Source organism: Hyperolius riggenbachi, chromosome 9 (assembly GCF_040937935.1).
Source record: "Hyperolius riggenbachi isolate aHypRig1 chromosome 9, aHypRig1.pri, whole genome shotgun sequence".
In the NCBI taxonomy this organism is placed as follows: domain Eukaryota; kingdom Metazoa; phylum Chordata; class Amphibia; order Anura; family Hyperoliidae; genus Hyperolius; species Hyperolius riggenbachi.
Genome location: NC_090654.1, coordinates 14729633 through 14754446, shown reverse-complemented (window position 1 = coordinate 14754446; position 24814 = coordinate 14729633). Strand labels below are relative to the sequence as shown.

The window sequence follows — 24814 nt, the reverse complement described above, 5'->3', positions numbered from 1 at the left end:
TGCACTGCACGTTGTGACGTGCAGTGTTTACTTCCTGGAGCAGCCGCTCTGTGCGGCGATTGGCCCGCGGGACCACGTGAAGCCGCATGCGCACAAGAGTGCGCATCACGGCATCACTGACGCCAGAGTGAGCTGCACAACGTGGCTCACTCTGACGTCCAGATCCAGCACCACCAGGCGTTGAGTTAGGAGGACGTTATGCGACCTTAACGCCCCCTCTAACGCAACGTCCTGGTGTGAAATTAGCCTTATGGTGGAGTCATGAACAATGACCTTAATTGAGGCAAGTGAGGCCTGCAGTTCTTTAGATGTTGTCCTGGGGTCTTTTGTGGCCTCTCAGATGAGTTTTCTCTGTGCTCTTGGGGTAATTTTGGTCGGCCAGCCACTCCTGGGAAGGTTCATAACTGTTCCATGTGTTTGCCATTTGTGGATAATGGCTCCCACTGTGGTTTGCTGGAGTCCCAAAGCTTTAGAAATGGCTTTATAACCTTTACCAGACTGATAGATCTCAATTACAGTACTTTTGTTCTCATTTGTTCCTGAATTTCTTTGGATCTGGGCATGATGTCTAGCTTTTGAGGTGATTTTGGTCTACTTCTCTGTGTCAGATAGCTCCTATTTAAGTGATTTCTTGATTGAAACAGGTGTGGCAGTAATCAGGCCTGGGGGTGACTACAGAAATTGAACTCAGGTGTGATAAACCACAGTTAAGTTATTTTTTAACAAGGGGGGCAATCACTTTTTAACACAGGGACATGTAGATTTTGAGTTTTTTTTTCTCACTAAATAATAAAAACCATCATTTAAAACTGCATTTTGTGTTCAATTATGTTATCTTTGACTAATAGTTAACGGTTTTTGATGAGCAGAAACATTTAAGTGTGACAAACTTGCAAAATAATAAATCAGGAAGGGGGCAAATAGTTTTTCACACCACTGTAATTGTTCCTGGGGGAGATTTATCAAAGCATTACCAACAGGTTTTTCTTCTTAATCTGTTCTAACCAGCAGGGAGAACAGTTCTGCATGATAATAAGAACCTTCTTAAATCCTAGGTAATAGTGGCAGTTTAGCATGAATTTCTAGAAAAGTGCAAATCCATCCCTAAACTGGCGCAGATTAAGAAGTGCTTGATAGCAGTTCTACAGATGTAGAACTGCAGGCTAGACATGATTGCAGAGTGAGGTCTAGACATGATTTGTGATGGGCTCCTCCCCCCTGCTGAATTCCTCCTCAGAGCCTGCTGCTATCAATACAGCAGGTGTGTTGGTTACCTCAGCAGCAGCAATTCCCCTCACACACTGCACTGTCTGAGAGACCTGCCTAGCTCCTCCTATTTTACAACAGCTTTAGAAGGAATCTGCACTATCTAATGATTTCTTAAGCTGCCTGAGACAGTTCTGCACAGATTTCTAAAAACCTACCAATGTTTTGTCTCAGACACTCTTGATAAATTTGGCCCCCAGTGTCTATATTTGATGCTCATATACCTGCAGACACATTCAGCGCTGGACTGGGGGCAGTAGAGGCCCTCTGACTGCTCTGCGGCTGCACAGCCCTCCATACACACAGCCAGCTGGGTGGCTCAGTGCGCTCTGACAATTTTGGCCAATTATTAAGTTTTCCAGCGATTTGTGCTGCAGTAATTCTTCCTTAGGATCAGACAAAATAGGTAGACTTCACCCCCCCACAACATTCAGTCAGCCTTGTAGTGGTTCGCAGCTGTCATCTCTTGGAGCACTTTTGGTAGTTACTAACCCTCAGCATACACTATCCCAACTGTCCCGATTTTGCAGTGACTGCCCCGAGTTGGTAAGCATGGTCCCGGTGCTCCGGCAGTTAGCGGAACGATGCTCAGGCTGCAGAGCAGATGCCACACGATGAGGCAGCTGCAATGACAGCCCGTGTGATGCGGCTCAAGTTGAGATCATGCTGCATCAGCTTAGAAGCTGGTTCTGTGGCGAGAGATGAGTAACTTACCTCACTCCCTGCGCCGATCTCTGCATACGGGATCACTGTAAGGGGAATGGAGGGTGTATCACTAGACACCAGGGTTCACTGTATGGGGGGCACTAGACACCAGGAATTGCTGCATGGGGAGGGAGGGGGCCACTAAACACCAGGGATCACTGTATGAGGAGGGGGGGGCACAAGACACCAGGGATTGCTATATGGGGGAGGTCGAGGGGCATAGTAGACACCAGGGATCAATGTAAGGTGGATGGAGGGGAGTACCACTAGACACCAGGGTTCACTGTACAAGGAGGGGGGCACTAGACACCAGGGATTATTGTATAGGAGGTGGAAGGGGGGCCACTAAACACCAGGGTTTACTGTATGGGGAGGGAAGGGGGGCATTAGACACAAAGTAACTTTGTAACCGAAGGAGAGGAGCCACTCGAAGACAGGAAACTGTATAGGAGGAGAAAAGTGTGTGTCCATGCTTGTGTATGAAAGGTGTGTGTGTTTGTGTGTATGTCTGTTTGTGTCTGTGTATGTATGATGTATGGTCTGTGTTTGTGTATCTCTGTGTGGTGTGTGTATATGTTTGTGTCTGTGTGTCCATGGGTGTGTATGTATTATGTATGGTCTGTGTGGTGTGTATCTCTGTCTGTGTGGTGTGTGTGTGTGTCTGTGTGGTGTGTATTTGAGTTGTGTGTGTGTCTGTGTGGTGTGTGTGTGTCTGTCTGATGTGGCGTGTCTGTGTCAGTGTGGTGTGTGTCAGTGTGGCCTGTGATGAGTGTGTCTGTGTGGTGTGTATTTGAGTTGTGTGTGTGTCTGTCTTTGAGTGGTGTGTGTGTTTGTGTAGTATGAGTCTGTGTGTCTGTGTGATGAGTGTGTCTGTGTGGTGTGTATTTGAGTTGTGTGTGTGTCTGTGTGGTGTGTCTGTCTTTGAGTGGTGTGTGTGTTTGTGATGAGTGTGTCTGTGTGGCGTGTCTGTGTTTGTGTGGTCTGTGTGTCAGTGTGGCGTGTGTCTGTGTGGTGTTGTGTGTCTGTGTGGTACGAGTGTGTTTGTGTGGCGTGTGTGTCTGTGTGGCGTCTGTGTGGTGTGTCTGTGTGATGAGTGTATCTGCGTGGTGTGTATTTGAGTTGTGTGTGTGTGTCTGTGTGGTGTGTCTGTCTTTGAGTGGTGTGTGTGTTTGTGTGGTACGAGTCTGTGTGTCTGTGTGATGAGTGTGTCTGTGTGGTGTGTATTTGAGTTGTGTGCGTGTCTGTGTACTGTGTCTGTCTTTGAGTGGTGTGTGTTTTTGTGTGGCATGTGTGTGTCTGTGTGATGAGTGTGTCTGTGTGGCGTGTACTGTGTTTTTTGTTTTACTTTAATGACTGCACTATAATCACCCATCAGCCATTGCAGCATCACAACTATTGTAACACGTCAATAAGTTGCCGTTTGGTAGAACACAATAAAAGTTTTTTTATTGAAAGATTAAAATGACAAAACAAACCTGTAGAATGTGAACATGTGCATAGTATAACGTAACAGTCCTCAGCATTGATAGTGACATTTCTCAAACACAATATCGTAGTTTAATGGCTTTATCTAGAGGGGGAGGTGCCAGGCCTGTGACACATGGGCGGAACCATTCAGGCAATTAGTCATTCTTACTGATCTCTCGATTGGTGTTCAAAAACAGTAAAACATTGTGCAAACATCTACGATAACACTATTTTGTTCCATACTGTTCCTGCACGTCTGGCTTCAGTCATTTCCGAGACCCTCCCGGAGCGAGCATTAAAGGGGAACTAAAGTAAGAGTTATACGGAGGCTGCCATATTTATTTCCTTTTAATCAATACCCGTTGCCTGGCAACCCTGCTGGTCTATTTCTCTGCAGTAGTATCTGAACAACACCAGAAACAAGCATGCAGCTAGAATTGTCAGATCTGACTTTAAAGTCTGAAACACCTGATCTGCTGCATGCTTGTTCAGGGGCTATGGCTAATAGTATTAGAGGTGGAGGATCAGCAGGACAGCCAGGCAATCTGCATTGCTTAAAAGGAAATAAACATGGCAGCCTTCATATACCTCTCTCTTTAGTTCCCCTTTAAAGCACACATGAAAGTGATGTGGATGCTGCCATATTTATTTCCATTTAAGCAATGCAGATTGCCTGGCTGTCCTGCTGATCCTCCACCTCTAATACTTTTAGCCGTAGCCCCTGAACAAGCATGCAGCAGATCAGATGTTTCTGACTGAAGTCTGACTGGGTTAGTCACATGCTTGTTTCAGATGTGTGATTCAGACGCTACTGATGCCAAAGAAATCAGCAGGATAGCCAGGCAACTGGTATTGGTTAAAAGGAAATAAATATGGCAGCCTCCATATACTGGTCACTTCAAGTGTCCTTTAAGGAGGCTCCCCGCCTGAACTACATAATCGTCCAACGATCAGTGAAGCATTCGGCTAAGCAACATTTTTAAAAGATGACAGCGATGGCAGCTTACAGATTCCTGTTCATGTACTCGATCTGACAAGCTACAATTCAGGTCTACAAATATGAAATGTAATGCCTGCTACACACAATGAGATTTTTTTGGCAGATTTACTGCCAGATAGACTATTTCCAACATCTCCGGTCTGATTTCTGAACAATTTTCCGTTCACTTCTATAGAAAATCAATCAGAAATCAGATTAGACATGTTGGAAATAATCTATCTGGAAGTAAATCTGCCAAAAAATCTCATCGTGTGTACCAGGCATTACACAAGCCATGGCGACAGACCCCTCTTAGTATTGTGCTGAATAGGAATAAAAACAAACCCAAACCATCACTAAACAACTTATCAGTAGAAAGGGTCGACAAGGGGCTAATATTTCAGGTTTGTGTGCAAATGTAATAGAAATCGTGTGCCGTTTGGTCCTGGGCCAGACAGATATCAGTTTTGATTGGCCCAATTCCATTAGATCTGCATGCAACATGGAGATTTTAGCACCCTCTTGCCCATCGCTGCTAATCAGCCCCATGTACAATTTTCAAAAATACAAAAGTAATTAAAAAGAAAAGACGAGATGAGTACATAAAAAAAAAACACCTCAAAACTTTTATAAGTGAAAAATGTTTCAACCCCCAAAATCAAGAACTACAAAGTACAAACTGCTTTTCCAGTCCAGGCAAAGTGCGAGCGATTTAAAAAATTTGGTCAATTAAAATGAAACTGTCATGACAATAATGGTGGGAAACGTGTGACCCCGAATGTAATGCCAGCAACTAATGGTGACAATTTCCAACCTCAGAAGTCTGAAAACAGATTATTAAACTAACACTGTCGCCTTCTGCACATAATGAAAAGAATACAGATTTGTGAAACAAGGGATTTTAAACTTAAAGTGTACCCAAGGTAGTATAAAAAAAATGAGATAAACAGACGGGAGTCTCTGGATCCTGCAGAAGCTTCCCACGTCCTCCTGGCCCCCACAATTGCCACAGGGGGACCCCGAAACATATCTGCTCTGCATGCAGGAATGTGTACATACTGCGCCAGCAGGACTACGGCTAAAAGTGTATAGTCAAGACCACACTTGTGCAAGAAGAGTACAGGCACAAAACTCAAAAAGTGTCCGGGGCAGCGGTGGTGGTCGGGAGGACGTGGGAAGCCTTTTTGTAGGCAAGTATCATTTTTGGATGGCTGCACTCTCCACGTCAAAGTAATGTGTCATTGTTGGCATGGCACAAAACAACTGAAGAAGAGAAACCTCCCCAATCCTATCTTCAGCTAAAAAACTCAACTTTACGAGTAGTCACCCTCTATAATCGGTACTAGATTCCCCAGGCGACCGTTCAGGGCTGAGTGCTGTACCAACGCATCGCTAGCCTCTAGGTGTCTTTTGGTATGGGGAGGGGAGGATGGACAATATGGGAACAGGAGCTGCTCCCTGCAGGTGGGGTGATTAGGAGAGGAATATACTTTGCAGTCCTTTGGGTGTCAATATCACTAAAGATCCAGCATGCCGTATCATCACATAGTAGATATCACACCTGACCTGCAGTGCTGGAGTTCTAGGTGCCTAGACAGCATGCTCTCTGCATGGAGTTTGCGTGCTCTCTGAGTGGAGTTTGCGTGCTCTCTGCGTGGAGTTTGCGTGCTCTCTGCGTGGAGTTTGCGTGCTCTCTGCGTGGAGTTTGCGTGCTCTCTGCGTGGAGTTTGCGTGCTCTCTGAGTGGAGTTTGCGTGCTCTCTGAGTGGAGTTTGCGTGCTCTCTGAGTGGAGTTTGCGCGCTCTCTGAGTGGAGTTTGCGCGCTCTCTGAGTGGAGTTTGCGCGCTCTCTGAGTGGAGTTTGCGCGCTCTCTGAGTGGAGTTTGTGCTCTCTCTGAGTGGAGTTTGCGCGCTCTCTGAGTGGAGTTTGCGTGCTCTCTGCGTGGAGTTTGCGCGCTCTCTGCGTGGAGTTTGCATGCACCCCCAGTTTGTGACAGGGTTGGGTCCGGGCACTGCACATAAAAACATTCCATTTACTGGAACTGACCAGAGCAGATCCGAACGGATCAAAACGGATTCCATGCAAACCAATAGGATCCATTCACATCTGTCCGTTCCGACAAGTGGAACATAAGTTTTGGTCCTGAGCGACTTTTCCGGATCAGCCGGACATAGTAGATGGTAACTGAGGCCGAGGGAATCAGTGCTAGTCTATGAGAGCGCACAATGTCCATTCGCGCGAGGCTGCTTGCCACGTACCTTTCACAAGATACTCACCTGTTATCTGCATGCTAGAAACACCGCTCTATACAAATCCCAGAGCGCCATCTGGAGCAGCAGGCTACAGTGGGTTTGCAACAGACCAATGAAAACAGTCCCTCCCTAGGGAGAACTATCATTGGTTCACTAAATAGTGGACCAATGAAAAACCTCCCATGCGATCAGGGGTGATTCCCATTGGTCTTATGCAAACCAATTGTAGCCGGATGCTTCTGAAAGGTCTCTCGGGTCATCGGTATATAAAGGTGTTTCTAGCATGCAGGGGATTCGAAACGGCAGTAGTGGAATGCGAACGTGACAGCGGCAGATACAAAGCCGGTGGCGACTCCAAAACGTAACGGATGGAACCGGATGAAAAACTGATGCCATAGTAAGAAACTGATCCGTTTAACCTCCCTGGCGGTATGATAACTTTACTAAACCAGATTTTAGGTTCTAAAAGTGGTGCAATTTTTTCACAAGTTTTTAGACCCTAAAAACAGGGGGGGGGGGGGGGGAAATCATACCGTTAAATAGATTTGCAGCAGCCCTGTGTATAACTCGTCTCCGCTGGATCCAGTGCTGCAATTCTCCCCTCTGTCCAGGAGGTGGCGCCCTGCCCCTATAGTGAGATCACCATCTGTCCTGACGACACACAGCCTCACCAGAGGGATTGAAAGCCTCCGAGGAACAGAAGAAGATTGTCTAGATCCCAGGGGAGGGGATTTACAAATGCCCGCTGCGCAAAGACTCCTAGCGGCTACCCCGAGTCAGGCTTGGGGTTACGGCTCTGAGCTGCAGATTTCCAGCTCGAGCTTGGCTCGGGGTTACGGCTAAGGAGGTTAAACGGTGTGAATCCAGCCTTATACTGTGGTAGGAATATTAGATGTAAACTCCTTAGAGGGACAGTAACTGATGTGAATTATCCAGAGTACCCTGTAAGGCACTGCAGAAGATGTCACCTCTTTAACAATGCAGAACAACATAACTGGATCTAGGACCCCAGGGCTGCAAGGCGGGAATAGCAGCTAATACAATACCCTGTACAACAACACATATGTCCTGTTGCACAAATCTGGCTTTACTTTATTATCTGCAGGAAGCAGGGACACGCCCACATCGCTAGACATTCAGGATGACGCCGTTCACAGCGATATGCCAATAGGGTCAAAGGAACGGTGTCATTTCCAAGCTCTTATTGTGCATGACAGTCATTTATAAGTAAGTGCTGAAGTTCTTCAGAGGGCATTTCTGTACATTAGAGCTCAATGCCTGTGAATCACTATAAAACTAGCAGGGCTGAACACAGGAGGCACGATAGGTATAAAACAAATCCCCACAACTTATTACTACTAAAGAGCGGCAGAACATCTCAGCAGCAGTGACTACAGAAGGCTTCCGAGTGCTTCCAGACAGAATCCCTAACCTACATCCCCTTCACAGAGAGACAGTGTATCCTCCCAACCACCTGTCCTAAAAGCAGAAACTGGAGGCGGGGCTTAGGGGGAATCCACGAAAGTCACGTTATCAGCACCTGAAAGACACACGGCACAAAGACATCATTCATCTGTACTTAAAGCGCATTAAATGACCACAAAAAGCAAACAACATACAATAATGCACGGCAATATATAAATGCAAAATTATAATTTCTAATGCAGTAATTAGTAATCCCAGCCAGGGCACCGTCTACACAGAGTTTGTATTTTTTCCCTGTGTCTGTGTGGGTTTCCTCCGGGCACTCCGGTTTCTTCCCACATCCCAAAAACGTACAGTTAAGTTAATTGGCTTCCCCCTAAATTGGCCCTAGACTACAATACATGCACTACACGATACATACACTACATGATACATACACATAGACATAGGATTATGGGAGGGATTGAATTGTGAGCTTCTCTGAGGGACAGTTATGAGACAAGACAATATACTCTGTACAGCGCTGTGGAAGATGTCGGTGCTACATAAATACTAAATAATAATATCTTACAAAAAGTCAGTACACCTCTCAGGAGGAGTCTGTCAGTGAGTGAGGAGGAGGGGGAGGCAGGAGAGCAGCATTGGGGAAAAGCAGCTTGTTGTGCTGTGTGGGGAGTCTGACAGTGAGTGAGGAGGGGGGAGGCAGGAGAGCATCATTGGGGAAAAGCAGCTTGTTGTGCTGTGTGAGGATTCTGACAGTGAATGAGGAGGGGAGAGGGAGGAGAGCATCATTGGGGAAAAGCAGCTTGTTGTGCTGTATGAGGATTCTGACAGTGAATGAGGAGGGGAGAGGGAGGAGAGCATCATTGGGGAAAAGCAGCTTGTTGTGCTGTATGAGGATTCTGACAGTGAGTGAGGAGGGGAAAGGGAGGAGAGCATCATTGGGGAAAAGCAGCTTGTTGTGCTGTGTGAGGAGCCTGAGAGTGAGTGAGGAGGGGGAAGGCAGGAGAGCATAATTGGGAAAAAGCAGCTTGTTGTGCTGTGTGAGGAGTGTGACAGTGAGTGAGGAGGGGGGGAGGCAGGAGAGCATCATTGGGGAGAAGCAGCTTGTTGTGCTGTGTGAGGAGTCTGACAGTGAGTGAGGAGGGGGGAGGCAGGAGAGCAGCATTGGGGAAAAGCAGCTTGTTGTGCTGTGTGAGAAGTCTGACAGTGAGTGAGGAGGGGGGAGGCAGGAGAGCAGCATTGGGGAAAAGCAGCTTGTTGTGGTGTGTGAGGAGTCTGACAGTGAGTGAGGAGGGGGAGGCAGGAGAGCAGCATTGGGGAAAAGCAGCTTGATGTGCTGTGTGAGGAGTGTGACAGTGAGTGAGGAGGGGGGAGGCAGGAGAGCATCATTGGGAAAAAAGCAGCTTGTTGTGCTGTGTGAGGAGTCTGACAGTGAGTGAGGAGGGGAGGCAGGAGAGCATCATTGGGGAAAAGCAACTTGTTGTGCTGTGTGAGGAGTCTGACAGTTAGTGAGGAGGGGGGAGGCAGGAGAGCATCATTGGGGAAAAGCAGCTTGATGTGCTGTGTGAGGAGTGTGACAGTGAGTGAGGAGGGGGGAGGCAGGAGAGCATCATTGGGGAAAAGCAGCTTGTTGTGCTGTGTGAGGAGTCTCATAGTGAGTGAGGAAGGGGGAGGCAGGAGAGCATCATTGGGGAAAAGCAGCTTGTTGTGCTGTGTGAGGAGTCTGACAGTGAGTGAGGAGGGGGAGGCAGGAGAGCATCATTGGGGAAAAGCAGCTTGTTGTGCTGTGTGAGGAGTGTGACAGTGAGTGAGGAGGGGGGAGGCAGGAGAGCATCATTGGGGAAAAGCAGCTTGTTGTGCAGTGTGAGGAGTCTCATAGTGAGTGAAGAGGGGGGAGGCAGGAGAGCATCATTGGGGAAAAGCAGCTTGTTGTGCTGTGTAAGGAGTCTGGCAGTGAGTGAGGAGGAGGAGAGCATCATTGGGGAAATTTTCCCTCCCCGGGGTCATGTGACTGGTTAGTGTTACAAGGTCTCAGGTGTGACTGGGGAGCAGGAGGTGTGTTACATTTGGTATTATCGCTCTCACACTCTCTCATACTGGTCACTGGAAGCTCAGCATGGCTCCTCGTGGCAGAGAACTCTCTGAGGAGCTTATAGAAGAATTCTGCCCAATCAGACATTTTCCCTCCCTGGGGTCATGTGACTGGTTAGTGTTACAGGTCTCAGGTGTGACTGGGGAGCAGGAGGTGTGTTACATTTGGTGTTATCGCTCTCACACTCTCTCATACTGGTCACTGGAAGCTCAGTATGGCTCCTCGTGGCAGAGAACTCTCTGAGGATCTCAAGAAAATAATTGTTGCTCTTCATAAAGATGGCCTAGGCTATAAGATTGCCAACACCCTGAAACTGAGCTGCAGCAATGTGGCCAAGACCATACACAGGTTTAACAGGATAGATTCCGCTCAGAACAGGCCTCACCATGGTCAACCAGAGAAGTTGAGTGCATATGCTCAGCGTCATATCCAGAGGTCATCTTTTTTGCATATAGACATGTGCTGGCAGCATTGCTGCAGAGGGTGAAGGGTGGGGGGAAGGAGAGGGGGGGGGGGGGGGGTTGGCATGTCAGTGCTCAGACCATATGCCTTACATTGCATCATTGCAGGCTGTCATCCCACAAAGAATCCTTCTAAAGATGATGCACAAGAAAGCCCGTAAAAACACTTACCTGAAGACAAGTAGATAAGAGCATGGATTACTAGAACCATGTCCTGTGGCCTGATGAGACCGAGATAAACTTATTTGGTTCAGATGGTGTCAAGCATGTGTGGCAGCAACCAGCTGAGGAGTGCAAAGACAAGTGTGTCGTGCCTACAGTGAAGCATGGTGGTGGGGGTGTCATAGTTGGGGGCTGCATAACTGCTGCCGGCACTGGGGAGCTACTGTTCATTGAGGGAACTATGAATGCCAACATGAATTGTGACATACTGAAGCAGAGCAGGATCCCCTCGCTTCAGAAACTGGGCCGCAGGGCAGCATTCCTACATGATCACCTCAAACGCCTCCAAGCGACCACGGCCTTGCTAATGAAACTGAGGGTAAAGGTGCTGGACTGGCCAAGCATGTCTCCAGACCTAAATCCTATTGAGCATCTGTGGGCATCCTCATATGGAAGGGGGAGGAGCACAAGGTCTCTACCATCCACCAGCTTCATCATGGAGGAGGGGAAGAGGATTCCAGAGGCAGCTGTGACGCTCTAGTGACCTCCATGCCTGAGAGAGATAAAGGAGAACTGAAGTGAGATATGAAGGCTAACATATTTATTTCCTTTTAAACCATGCACATTGCCTGGCAGTCCAGCTGATCTTCTGCCTCTAATACTTTTAGCCATAGACCCAGAACAAGCATGCAGCACATCAGGTGTTTCTGACATTATTGTCACATCTGACAAGATCAGCTGCATGCTTGTTTCTGGCATGATTCAGACACTACTGCAGCCAAATAAATCAGGAAGGCTACCAGGCAACTGGTATTGCTTAACAGGAAATAAATGTCAGCCTCCATATTCTTGTCACTTCAGTTGTCCTTTAAGCCAGTGCTGGAAAATAATGCTAAGCACACAAAATTCTGCCATTCCTCACTTAGGGGTGTACTCACTTATGTTGCCAGCGGTTTAGACATTAATGGGCGCGTGTTGAGTTATTTTGATGTGACAAAAAATGTTCAGTTATATAAGCTGTACACTGACTACTTTACATAGGATCAAAGTATCATATCTTCATCCCATGAACAAATATAATAATACATGTACAGGAATGTGCGAGGTGTACTGACTTCTGTGAGATACTGTAATTCCACAGTAAATTCAATCGATCATCGTATCGGACATTAACATTTTCCTCGCTTGCTTATTAGTAAAATGATGATAACATGTAAAGCTGGGCTCTGAGCAAGGCAAGCGGCACCCTGCCCCACCCCCACACGAGCAAAGAAAAATAAAGTTTTAACCACTTCCTGCTTTTCAGTGCAAAACAGACGTTGTAAAACGATCTGTTTTGCTGGAAACACGATTACAATATACCTGCGGGTGCCACAGGGGGACACGTACACATGCGCATGGGCGGTCAGGAAGTAGTAAATGTTTATTAACATTTTGTTGTCGATTTATTAACAAGTTGTGGTCATGTGATCTCTGCCTCTCTCTTCCCAGTCCCCAGACCAGCAGAGCAGGCCTAAGACAACGTACCCTCCCCCTCCCCCCAAAACACTCCCGACCTCCGGGAAGCACTGCACTGCTATTGTGACACGCCAAACTGACCTTCTGGTAACCCAGTGAAAGTTAGAAAAAATGTGACCTTTAGGGCCCTTTTCCACTAGCAATTGCTAGCGTTCACGCTGAACGCTAGCGATTGCTGAATCGCAATTACCGGCGATTCCCCGGCGTTCGCGGCCGCGATTTTGCTATGCTATGCACTGCATAGCAAGATTGCGGCAATTATCGCTCCGCCGCGCGTTCGCGTTCCCCGCAAAAACTAATCGCGGTAGTGGAAATGACCTACCGCGATTCCCATGTTAAAAAGCAAACCGTAGCGATTGTAAAATCGCTAGCGGTTTGCGTTTTTGCGATTCAGCCAGCGCAAACGCGCTGGTGGAAAAGGGCCCTAACTGTAAGATGCCAATGGAGTGGTCTTGAAGTGACTGGGCCAGTGTGATATGTGCCCCCACTGCATCTCCTGTCAGCCACCCTGCGGAGCCAACCCCTTTCATGGAAGACTCTCCTTTATTGGCTTCTGCCAGCCCCTGCAGCCGTCTTGTGCCCACGCCGGTACTCAACGATCCTCCGGTCCCCGCCGCGACTCTATATAAAATGACATTTTTATGCTTGCGGGAACATACCCCCTTCCTGAATGCACCTACACTATAAGCCCACCCAACCCTGGGAGAGACTGTTGTGACATTTTGTTATTGCTTTCTGCATCCCTGTGACGGATATCCTATATGGGGAGAGGAGGTGTTCTGACGCAGGTCATGTGAGGGGAGTGGGAGGGACTGACCAATAGGAGGGAACCAGGCAGTGTGAAGAAGAGTGAGTGGGCACGCCAAGAATAACTCAAGATATATAGTAAGTACTGTCAATATGTTTTGTCTTTTTTACATAAACACTCCCCCTCCTCCCCACCAGCTTATTCAATTCTATTATACATTATTTCAGATTTTCACTTCCTTTATTATAACAAGCAAATGCCCTTCTGAGGTTTAGGAGACATTATTCTTTGCCTTGTCCGGAGTGGTGGATTAGAAGCAAAAGCTTGCAGAAGCAGCCGTGAAGCAAGCATTGCGGAGCTACAACTACAGAAGAAATCCAGCAAGCTCCGCCTACATCTGCCTTCTCTGTGGAGAACATTAGGCAGAATTCCACTTCCTGGAAATGAAAAAGGATCGCAACGGAGGCGGGATCTCTTCAATGGGGATCCAAGCAAGTCATGTGTGATATGAGCCTCTGTGGCGCTTTTATTGCTATCTGTTTCCCGTGAATTTCAATCAGTTGGCATATTATTGGCTTGGCTGGATTTCGTCCTTAAAGGGTGACTGTAATCACAAACTCATGCACCTGGTTGAACTCGATGGACGTATGTCTTTTTTCAACCCAAATAACTATGTAAATATGTAACTATCCTTGTGCCCCCCAGAGTTCTTGTCAACCTTCATAGCCACTTCTCACAGTGTTTCCACTACAACCAGAAGAGGGCAGTGTGGTGTAGTGTCACAAGACAGCAGCCAGACTATGTTTGGTGACTCGAGAAGCCCCTGATGACGCGTATTGCGAAACCAGTAGGGCAGAGTGGAAGGTGACAGTGCCCATTATTCTGTATAAAGCAAATAACTTCTATCTGGTCCCTGTGATAAGTGTGTCATTAAACGGTGTTCACTCAGATTGCTTTATCTGGCTGGCTGCATATACGTCAGTTTGTTGTAAGGGCAATAACCCTATCCCCACCTTATCGCCCCCCCCCCCCCCATGTCTCCTATCAGTGATTGTGCCAATATGCTGATTCCAACCACATGACACTAAATTGCACCGCTCCTTCCGGGATATAACAGTAATGTGGCGATTAGGATCATTTGTATTTCACCTCAATTCTGGTGAGAGTTGTACATTTCCGCAAAGATGCGAATATTCACAAAAGTCAGGTGAGCGGACATAAGAGAACTCATTTTCTTCAGATGCACTGACACCAATGTGTAGAAGAAACCAAATTTTCAAGAAAGTTCTCAGTTTGGGAAAAAAATGTGTATCTTAAAACAAACCTGAAGCAAAAATAAACTTATGAAATAATGATTTGTGTGTGTAGTACAGCTAAGAAATAGAACATTAGTAGCAAAGAAAAGAATCTCATATTGTTTTCCAGTACAGGAAGAGTTAAACCCCATCCCCCTCCCCTTCAGTCTATGCAAAATATCTACTCTGAGCTATTCCACCCAGTGGGTTGAATACAGTCCTGTTTTCTGAAGCACTTACACAATGAGAGACAGCTTGAGGTAAGGTTTTACTGCAGGAAAGTTCAAAGAGTCATTATTTCTGCTTTGTTTTATAGCTTAAAGGGACTCCGAGCACCTTTCATGGGCAGGCCTTTAAGACTCCGACCAGTACTGCAAAGATGCATACCTTTCTGTAGCTTGTGCTCTCCTCTTTCATGTGATGCCTGAATCGCCGTTCTACACCAAATAGTTTTTGTTCCATTATAATTTAAAAATCGCGGCTGCCATCTTGGCTATGTTATAACTTCCAGGTCACCCCTGTCTTCTCTGTTAGAGAAGTGCATCACTGAATGAAGCAGGAAGAGGAAGTGACACGCATGGCCATTGCAAGAGGCTCCTCTAGAGGGGTAATAGCACAACTTTGTTGGAAGTCGTCTGGCTTAATGGCATGCCCATGAGAGGTGCTCAGAGTCCCTTTAAAGCGGTATTGTCACCATAAAAATCAAATTTCGACAGCAACTGGTCTGAGTGTATTAAGTGATAAAGATGCTAATCCTGCATTCAAAACTTTCAGAACTTTTTCTGCTGTTATGATTTGGAGATATCACATACTGGCCCTTTAGTAGTCGGTGCCAAAGAATTGCATGCTGGGGGTTCTTTTTATCTATAATGTATTCCTCCTCTTCCATTTATTTCCCTGCCTAGCTGCCTATCTGAAACACGATCCTCTGCTCACTTGTGTTTACAAGCAAGGCTGAGGCGACTCAGCGATTGGAGGAGACAAGAAAAGACACGGCCCCCACCTGGAACAGAATTCTCGTAATTTACTATATAACATTCACTGAAATCAAAACGTGGACAGTGCGATACATGTGTTATGTAAGTAGTTCAAGTATTTATCTACTTATATATGTGTATATATGTATATATGTGTTTTTTTCCCTGGCATAGTATGGCTGATCCTACTGCATTAAACAGAGTGCGGTTTTAAAACTGCAACTGTGACAGTATGATGCAATGTTATTTAAAAAAAATTAAAAAAAGCTATATAACTGAAAATAAAAATATGAAACTCTTTTCTTTGCTACTAATGTTCTATTTATTATCCGTGCGGCACATACAATTCTTTAAATTATAAGTTGTTGTTTTTTGTTCGCACACTGAGGCAGTGGGGTAAATTTACCGCACCCCACCGCTGCCCAATGAAAGTCTGTGGGGAAGTTCACACTTCCCATGTTGGGGTACGCTGCGCCAGAAGTGCCCTATCTAATGCGCGGCAATACCTACATTACCGAGCGGCTCCTGCGGCAATCTGCGTTGGCCCGGAAGTCATGTAAGGCTATGGTAACGTGCGTGACATTAAAATACCCGCTTTTGCGCACGTCAATTGCCCAACAGGAAGTGAGCGTTACTTCCTGCTTGGCCAGATGCCAGATGGGGATTACCGCGTACTTACGCGGTAATCACCAAAGGCCTGTTTTTGGCAGTGCAGCGGCTGCACCGTCAATATGCAGTGTGCAGCCAGCCTCAGGTTTGCTTTATCAAAATCCTTTATATATTCATAGTAGTAGCAGTAGGGTATTGTACCGTGTTAGCCATCAGTAACAGCAAGAAGGTTAAAATGAATAAAAATAAGCAAGCTTTCGGCCTTGCAGCCTTCGTCGGGCTTATATACTGTTAGTTTGCAGGCTGGTGGTACAGACAGCTATATACATGCAACATCAAAATGGAAAACAGATATTTTTTTCAAGCATAAATACATGTCATATAGATGATATTTAAACTTTCTCAGCCATTCTAGCTGAGCTTGTGAACTAAGAATTTACGATACCTCTGGGTCAATCCTAATCCAGGTCTGTGAGCATGGAGTAAACAAGGATCCTTATCTCAGCTAACAACCTCTAACCCCATTTAGATGGTCTGTTTGAATTAAGGCATCTTAATGACATGTATTTATGCTTGAAAAAAATATCTGTTTTCCCTTTTGATGTTGCATGTACAGTATATAAGCTGTCTGTACCACCAGCTTGCAAATTAACAGGATATAAGCCCGACGAAGGCTGCAAGGCCGAAAGCTTGCTTATTTTTATTCATTTTAGTTAGCCAATAAATGGTATCATCCTGATTTAAAACTTCTTGCTTATATATTCATGAAACTTTCAGGGCAGTCGAAAATGTTAACGTCAATGTAACAATGGCTCAGGTGAGAATTCAAACTCAGCCCTAGTGTTGAGCTGTGGCTACAGAGATGATTGGGAACTCCAGGGAACCCTAAGGAAGCCTGTACTTGAGTTTGTATGTAGAGTTGCCCTCCGGTGAGGTTAGTAGGCCGTGCGTTTCAGCATCGCACAGGGGTGCAAAGGAAGGGAAGACACTTACCACCACCTTACTTTGTAGGAATGTTGAAAGCAGACATGGGGACCTCACCTGGATATGGTGGAGGGAGATAAGCTTTGCCCGGCTCATAGTATCCAGGGTGCTGCTGCAGAGGTTGGTATCTCGTTCCTCCTGGCATGGACAACATTGGCTGCTGAGGAACAACATTGGTGACGGCCACAGATGTGGTGACACGGGCGGGCCGAGCTGAAGAAACAAGACACACAGAGTAATTACCCTTTTCAGGAAATGCATGACCCCCGTGGGATATAATGGTATAGTCCTTTATCCGCCAGTACCAATAATGAAAAAGCAGGGAGGCTAAATGGAGGCTTTAAAGTGAACCTCCAGACTAAAAATCTACTCAGCAGCACTGAAAAGGCTTGGTGTTTCTTTAGGGCCCTTTCACACTAGAGGGCTTTTTCGGCGTTTTAACGCCACAGCCGAAGTTGGCGTTTTCCAAGGTAAAATGAAAGTCCATAGACTTTCATTTTACCTTTTTACATCTAACGCTGTGTTTTGGAACGTTGCGTTTCAACACTCCCAGGAGCTTTTTTAGGGCTGACTGCGGCATTTCTCTTACACTTGATAGTAATGTGTTGGAGTGAAAACGCCTTGAAAACGCCTGCAGCCAAAACGCAGCGTTTTAGCCTTTTACCGCTGCCTGTAGTGTGAAAGAGCCCTTAACAGTTTCACAGAATCAGAACTTTGTTTTTCTTACCTAAGGCCCAGTGCACACCAAAAACCTCTAGCAGATCTGCAAAACGCTAGAGGTTTTTGAAACAGATTTCAGAGCGATTCTAGGCATGTGTAGAGAGGTTTTCTAAACATGCCTAGCGTTTTTGGAGCGTTTTTCTGTAGCAGATTACAAATATTGTTACAATAAAAGCTGTTACTGAACAGCCTGGAAAACCGCTCTGATCTAGTGTTTTTCAGAGCGGTTTTCCACTTTCCTATACTTTAACATTGAGGCAGAAATGCCTCAGAAATCCAATCCGCGTCCCTTCCCTCCCGCTGATTGGAGGGAAGGGACGCGGGCGGGTAGCGCCGATACAGAGGAGGCGGGGGAGCGGCACTGACAGACAGTCACAGGTGTGTGTCGCTAGCACGGCGCTGGGGATAGCAGAGCGCAGGGGGGTCCTGGGGGCACACCATAGGGCAACAGAGGCTGGTGATAGTGTGCACGGGTTCTCTTTAAGGTGGCCACACACCATACATTTTTTTAAATATCTGTTCAATTTAAGAATTGCAATCAATTTTTCTGACTGATTGTAACATTTCAAAAATATGACCAATGTACCGCACACCTATGTTAAATTTTTCCCCAATTAAAAATGATTGGAAACTCTGACAAAATTGCTAGGTTGTGTATGTTAATAAATTGACAATCTAACACACACCATACAATCTTTACAAAGATTAAAGAAAAATATCTGGCATTCCGGATCGATTAAAATCGAAGAAAACAGGAAATCCGATCAGATTTTTCAGTCGAATGAAAAAAAAAGCTTTCGATTTTCTTGGGAGATCCGATCGTTTTTATCGAATTGCTGTAAAATCAGATCATTTTATTGTATCATGTGTGGCTACGCTCAGTAACATACAATTTACTGTTTCCAGGCTCCATCAGCATACAGTGAACAGACAACAGTGAAAAGACAAAAACTCTCCATGTCAGCCTTAGGGCCCGTTTCCACTATCGCGAATCTGCATGCGTTTTCTGCACTCAGATTTGCACAACCAATACAACTTAATTAGCCTCTTTCCACTTGTCAGGAAAACAGAGCGTTTTTCTGTGCAGGAAAAATCTGCACAGCAGAGCCATCAGAATTCACACAACGCAAGGCGGTGTGCAAGTTGCATACAATGTAATTAATAGGAAAGTCGCATGCATTTTCGGATGCAAATTTTACCGCAAATTTGCGTACGTTTTCGCCTAAAATCAATGTAAAAGCACACCGGCACTGACATGGTTAAATTCGCAAACTTAGAAAAACACCAAAACCTTAGCGAATTCGCGGTAAAGTTTGCATCTGCATGCAAATTCTTTTTCACGTTTTCCGCAACGAATTTGCACCACACAAGTGGAAACGGGCCCTTAGTCTTTGTAAGCGTTAAAGGGGCACTATGGCGAAAAATTATGAAAATTTAAAATATGTGCAAACATATAGAAATAAGAAGTACATTTTTTCCAGAGTAAAATGAGCCATAATTTACTTTTCTCCAATGTTGCTGTCACTTACAGTAGGTAGTAGAAATCTGACAGAAGTGACAGGTTTTGGACTAGTCCATCTCTTCATAGGGGGATTCTCAGGGATTTATTTATTTTCAAAAGCACTTAGTGAATGGCAGTTGCTCCGTCCAACTGCCAAATAACTGCGTAGGGAGCAGGGAAGCTGGCCAGCATCATTGTTTAAATCCTTTTTCTTTTAAAGAATAAAGGCCTTGCTGAGGATCCCCTATGAAGAGATGGACTAGTCCAAAACCTGTCACTTCTATCAGATTTCTACTGCCTACTGTAAGTGACAGCCACATAGGAGAAAAGTAATGTATGGCTCATTTTACTCTGGAAAAAACATACTTCGTATTTGTTTATGTTTGCACATATTTAAAATTTTACAATTTTTCGCCATAGTGCCCCTTTAAGTAAACTAAGGGTCTTATTTATTTGCCATACATAGCTCACAATCTTTCAAAACCTCATAAAAAAAATAATCTCTACCTCCTTCTGATTGTATGTTCTAACATTGTCAATCAACAGGAATAGAGTCTGAACAAGGCATAAGGCGCGTACACACGCCATACTGTAGCAAACGACGGGTCCATCAGACCCTCCCGCTGGGCGGACATTCTGCCGACAGTAGGACGTGTGTAGTCTGTCGGCAGACTGATAAGACTGTTTCTGACAGATCCGCTGAGCGGACAGCGTGTACACATGTGCTACTGTCGGCAGAACGTCCGCCCAGCGGGAGGGTCTGACGGACCCGTCGTTTGCTAAAGTATGGCGTGTGTACGTTCCTTTACAAGCTGAAAGCGTACTGTTTTTCTTTTAAATTAGCCAATGAACTAGAGCTTGTAATTTAAAGACAGGAAGCTTTGAATCAGATTAATAATGATCTGTCCACACAGGAGCAGCTTGCTAGCAAGAAAGGATTATAGCATGCCGGCCAACTAGCCAAGTACATCTGTAGGTAACTTTTCTTCAATAATTGCACCATCATTTGGACAATCTGCTCTGCCCAAAAGCCGTTCTGTTTGTGATGTTTACATTTGGTTCCTAGCAGCGGTTCTGGATGCTTGCCTGGCTTAACAAGGGCGAAAAGGGATAATTTGCATATTTAGTAGGTGTGCATTGTGGGTAACCACAAATGTTCATTTATAACTGAATTATTGCAAATTTCCTTCTGTTTTAAGAAGGCAATTACACCAAGCTTTGCTTTTTTAGTAGGAGGGCTTTTTGGTTCCTTTCATCCCCCTTTACATTCCTAGTAGTTTGGGTCACCCTGAGCTGCTTGGTTACTCTATTGCTGAAATAGTTAGCCTTACTTTTATCACCTGAGTTGGGCAAAAAAATATCCAAAGCTCGCCATACAAACAGCGATTTGGATTTCAATCACAAAAATAGGCCCCACCAGCCAGTTACCGTGCCTCCTTTTTGCCCCCCCCCCCCCCCAAAAAAAAATTTGGAGCTTGAGCCACCACTGCAGGTGATAGATATGCAAGTTTCTGATTTGCTGGTCATGGTCATGTGCTAAAGCAGGATGTGATCACAGCCAATCAGAGCTTTGCAAATCTATCAGCTGATCAGACAAATCACATGCTTCTCCAGGAGATCTCCTAGACACGACCATCACTAATCCTGGCAGCAGTAGACTTCTCTCTAGAGGGATCCAGATCGGTGACTTACGTGTTGGGGTGCAGAGACTGCAGCACAGACACAGAGATTTGCAGATGCAAGTGATGACTCCAGCAATCGTTATTAAGGCTAAAACAATGGCGGCTCCAATCACCACGTAGAGGCTGTCGGGGGGGAAAAAAAAACAGAATTATTAGCAGCCACTGATGAAATACTATGCAGTTATTTTCTTGGCTGACCCTGAGGCACATAGAATAGGCAACGCATACGTTGTACACGTAACGCACGACTGCGTAATGCGCAATACACAACTTGTGTAGTCAACCACTTCGGTACCATATGCTTACACCCCCTAGTGACCAGGCTATTTTTACTAATTAGGGCTCAGCAGCTTTAAGTGCTCGCTGCAGGGCCATACAGCTCAGCACACAAGTGATCCACCCTCCCCCCCCTTTTTTTTAAACAAACATGCCGGCAGGAATCAGAGACCACCAGCAAAAAACTCTGTTGGTGGGCTCTGATCCCTGCCGGCATGTTTATTATTTATTTATATATTTAAAATGGTTTATCTTTCATTAAATTTGACAATTTTTCCCCCCACATCCCTCCATCCCCCCGCCAGCCAATCACCGAGATCGGCTGTCATAGGCATCAGCCTATGAGAGCAGGTCGCTCTTGTGCCTCCCCAGGGGACAGCCAAGTGACACGGCTGTCCCAAGTACAGCACTGCCATAGATCTCAGAGCTGTACAAGGTAAATAGACGGTCTCCTTGCGGCAATCGTCGCTGGGAGACTGACGACGGGAGTCATTCAAGCAGGGATGCGCGCGCATCGGCGTGCGCAATCCCCAGCAAAACACGCCCCCAGGGCTGCACGCCAATTGGCATTAGGCGGTCATTAAGTAGTTAAACATTACTAGTACTAGCAGTGCAATGTGAGGTTTCATGCAGGGCTGTGGAGTCGGAGTCAAAGCAATTTTGGATACCCAGAGTCGGAGTTGGTGGTTTCATCAACCGAGGAGTCGGAGTCAGGAGTCGGATGATTTTGTATAAAATCCACATTCCTGGTATGTAATAGACTAAGGAGCTATTTTGGGTATCTGGAGTCGGAGTCGAGGAGTCGGAGCCATTTTGGGTACCTGGAGTCGGAGGTTTCATAAACTGAGGAGTTGGAGTCAGAAGATTTTTGTACCGACTCCACAGCCCTGGTTTCCTGCATCATCCACCATATCTCCCCCTTAAGGCCCATTCACACTTAAAAGCGCAAAACGCCGGCGATTTTTGCCGGCGTTTTACAGGAGTGGTTTTTCCGCAATTTCACGCGGAAAAAAATCACTGAACACTGCGGCGATTTCTCAGCGGTCGCATTTAGCGCTTCTATAGCACTGAAATGCGATCCCCTGGAAATCGCCTGAAAATGGTGCAGGCGACGCATTTGCGTTTCGTGATTTTGGGGCGATTTGCGGCATTTAGCGCAAATCGCCCAAGTAAGAACGGGCCTATAGGGTTTTATTACACTAGTGCTTTTAAAAAGCGCTAGCGTTTGAGCGTTTGGCCTAAATTGCGGCAAAACGCTCTAGTGTGAATGGGCCCTAAGGGATGATCAATGAGATGCAAATATTTCTGAGTTCATGCAGGTTTATGTAAATCTTGTATGCAAATGTATGCAGCATGAAAATGGACCGATCAATTTAAACTTCGGTGAGACCTGATTGGTCCATTTTCAAGCTGCATTAATTTGCATGCAGAATTGAGGTAATCCTGCATGAACTCGGAAATATATGCATGTCACTGATCAGCTCTACTCCTCATTACTGTGGTCTGGGATCTCAGCGACTCCATGGATTTTATTAGTTCAAAAGTGCAGTTATGACCCCTTCTGCGTGATTCTGGCCACGCCTACATCTGCTGCAGGCCACACCCCTTGTGCCCTCCAGCAGCAGCTTGGCCTTGGTAGTGTGGACACATGGGGTGGGGGGGGGGGGGGGGGGGGGGTCGGGGATCATAGCTGAGACCATATCTGGATTGTCATGTGACTATGGGGGCTCTCCAGGGCAGGCAGAGCCCCATAATAAACAGCAGTCACTGGTGATGAGGTATATAAGTGTAATGCTAGGTACACACAACACAATTTTCTGACAGATTTACTGTCAGATTATTTCCGACAGGTCTGATCGATTTTTCCATTCACTTCTATGGAAATATCAATCAGAAAATCGATTGGAAATTACATCAGATATCGTGACGATTGATGGACCCCCCAAGTGTGTAAGTGTCCTCTCCATCGGCATGACTCCTGGCCGTCATTGCAAGCACCTGTTCCAAATGGCCCAGGCGCACGTGTGACATCACAACATGTGCCAAGTCACATGGTACGGGCGCTCTCAGTGATGGTGAACACCAGAGGAGGCCAGAAGTCGAGGCTGCGGAGTGGTGTGACTTTACATCGGGCATCGGGGCAGAAACACTTTTGCGTCTTGGGAAATAATACATGCTACGATTATTAAAACCCACATATTTTATTTGCCCATTTGTCCCAGTTATTACACCATTTAAAAAAAATACTGTAGGGAGGTCGGGGGAAAATGAGTTGAACTTACCCGGGGCTTCTAATGGTCCCCCACAGACATCCTGCGCCCGCGCAGCCACTCACCGATGCTCCGACCCCGCCTCCGGTTCTAATGGTCCCCCACAGGCGTCCTGTGCCCGCGCAGCCACTCACCGATGCTCCGGCTCCGCCTCCGGTTCACTTCTGGTATTTCAGAGTTTAAAGTCTGAAAACCACTGCGCCTGTGTTGCCGTGTCCTCACTCCCGCTGTTGCCACCAGGAGTGTATAGCACACCCCCAGTATGGTCTGTGCTTGCGCAGTACGCACCTGGTGACATCAGTGGGAGCGAGGACACGGTAACGCAGGCGCAGTGGTTTTCAGAATTTAAAGTCTGAAATTCCAGAAGTGAACCGGAGGCGGACCGAAGCATCGGTGAGTGGCTGCGCGGGCACAGGACGTCTGCGGGGGGACCATTAGAAGCCCCGGGTAAGTTCAACTCATTTTCACCCCGACCCCCTACAGTATTCCTTTAAAATATGTCCCATCACAATGTATGGCACCAATATTTTATTTAGAAAATTTTGATTACACTATTTACAAGCTTCTAATTTAAAAAAATAATAGTAATATACCCTCTTGACACACATATTAAAAAAAAGTTCAGACCCTTAGGTAACTATTTATGTTTTGTTTTTTTTAAATTGTAATATTTTTTTTTTTTTATGAAAAATTTTATTTGTGTATTTTTTGGAGAGTGTGGGTTGTAAACAGTTAATTTTAAATGTAATTGTGTGTCTGTTTATTAACCACTTAAGTCTATCTGGACGGATATATCAGTCCAGACAGACTGTGCAGCTCCTGCTGCCTGAGGCACGTGATCGCGCACGCTTCCGCCGCCTGCCGTTACCCCCCTGATTAGTGAATGGGAATATCGTTCCCATTCAACGATCTACGTCCCCCGCAGAAAAAAACGACGGTATCTTATCAGAGACCGCGGTCTTTCTGCACAAAAAAAAAAAGTTTCCTGTCCTCTTTCTAGTTCATGGAATCGTGATCGTTCGCTTCCAGGACTTTTTGACTGGGGCCATCTATGGGCAAATAAAATACATGGGTTTTAATTACGGTAGCATGTATTAATTTCAAACTATAAATGGCCAAAAACTGAGAAATAATGAATTTTTTCCATTTCTTTCTTAATCTTCCTGTTAAAACGGATTCAGAAAAAAATAATTCTTAGCAAAATGTACCACCCAAAGAAAGCCTAAGTAGTGGCGGAAAAAACAAGATATAGATCAATTCATTGTGATAAGTAGTGATAAAGTTATAGGCGAATGAATGGGAGGTGAAAGTTGCTCGGATGCATATGGTGAACAACACTGTAGGCTGAAGTGGTTAAAAAAAATGTAGATGTAGCTTTACTATTTGGCCACAGTCATTTTTTGTCATGCATCCTGCAAGCATA

The 24814-nt window shown here is 45.8% G+C and overlaps 1 protein-coding gene across 2 annotated transcripts in view; it reads right to left on the bottom strand.

Annotated features, from left to right (window-relative positions):
- Window positions 1–3390: 3390 nt before the first annotated feature.
- LOC137531943 (protein shisa-4-like) overlaps window positions 3391–24814 on the bottom strand; it is a 36429-nt gene continuing 15005 nt past the window's right edge. The window contains exons 3-5 of one of the 2 annotated variants that reach the window (XM_068251981.1): window positions 20856–20968; window positions 16952–17155; window positions 3391–8208 (exon numbers count right to left, since the gene is read on the bottom strand). In XM_068251981.1, the coding sequence (XP_068108082.1) occupies window positions 16959–17155; window positions 20856–20968 (310 nt within the window). In that variant the 3' untranslated portion in view covers window positions 3391–8208; window positions 16952–16958. The remainder of the gene's footprint in view (window positions 8209–16951; window positions 17156–20855; window positions 20969–24814) is intronic. The other variant, XM_068251982.1, reaches the window with a different exon arrangement.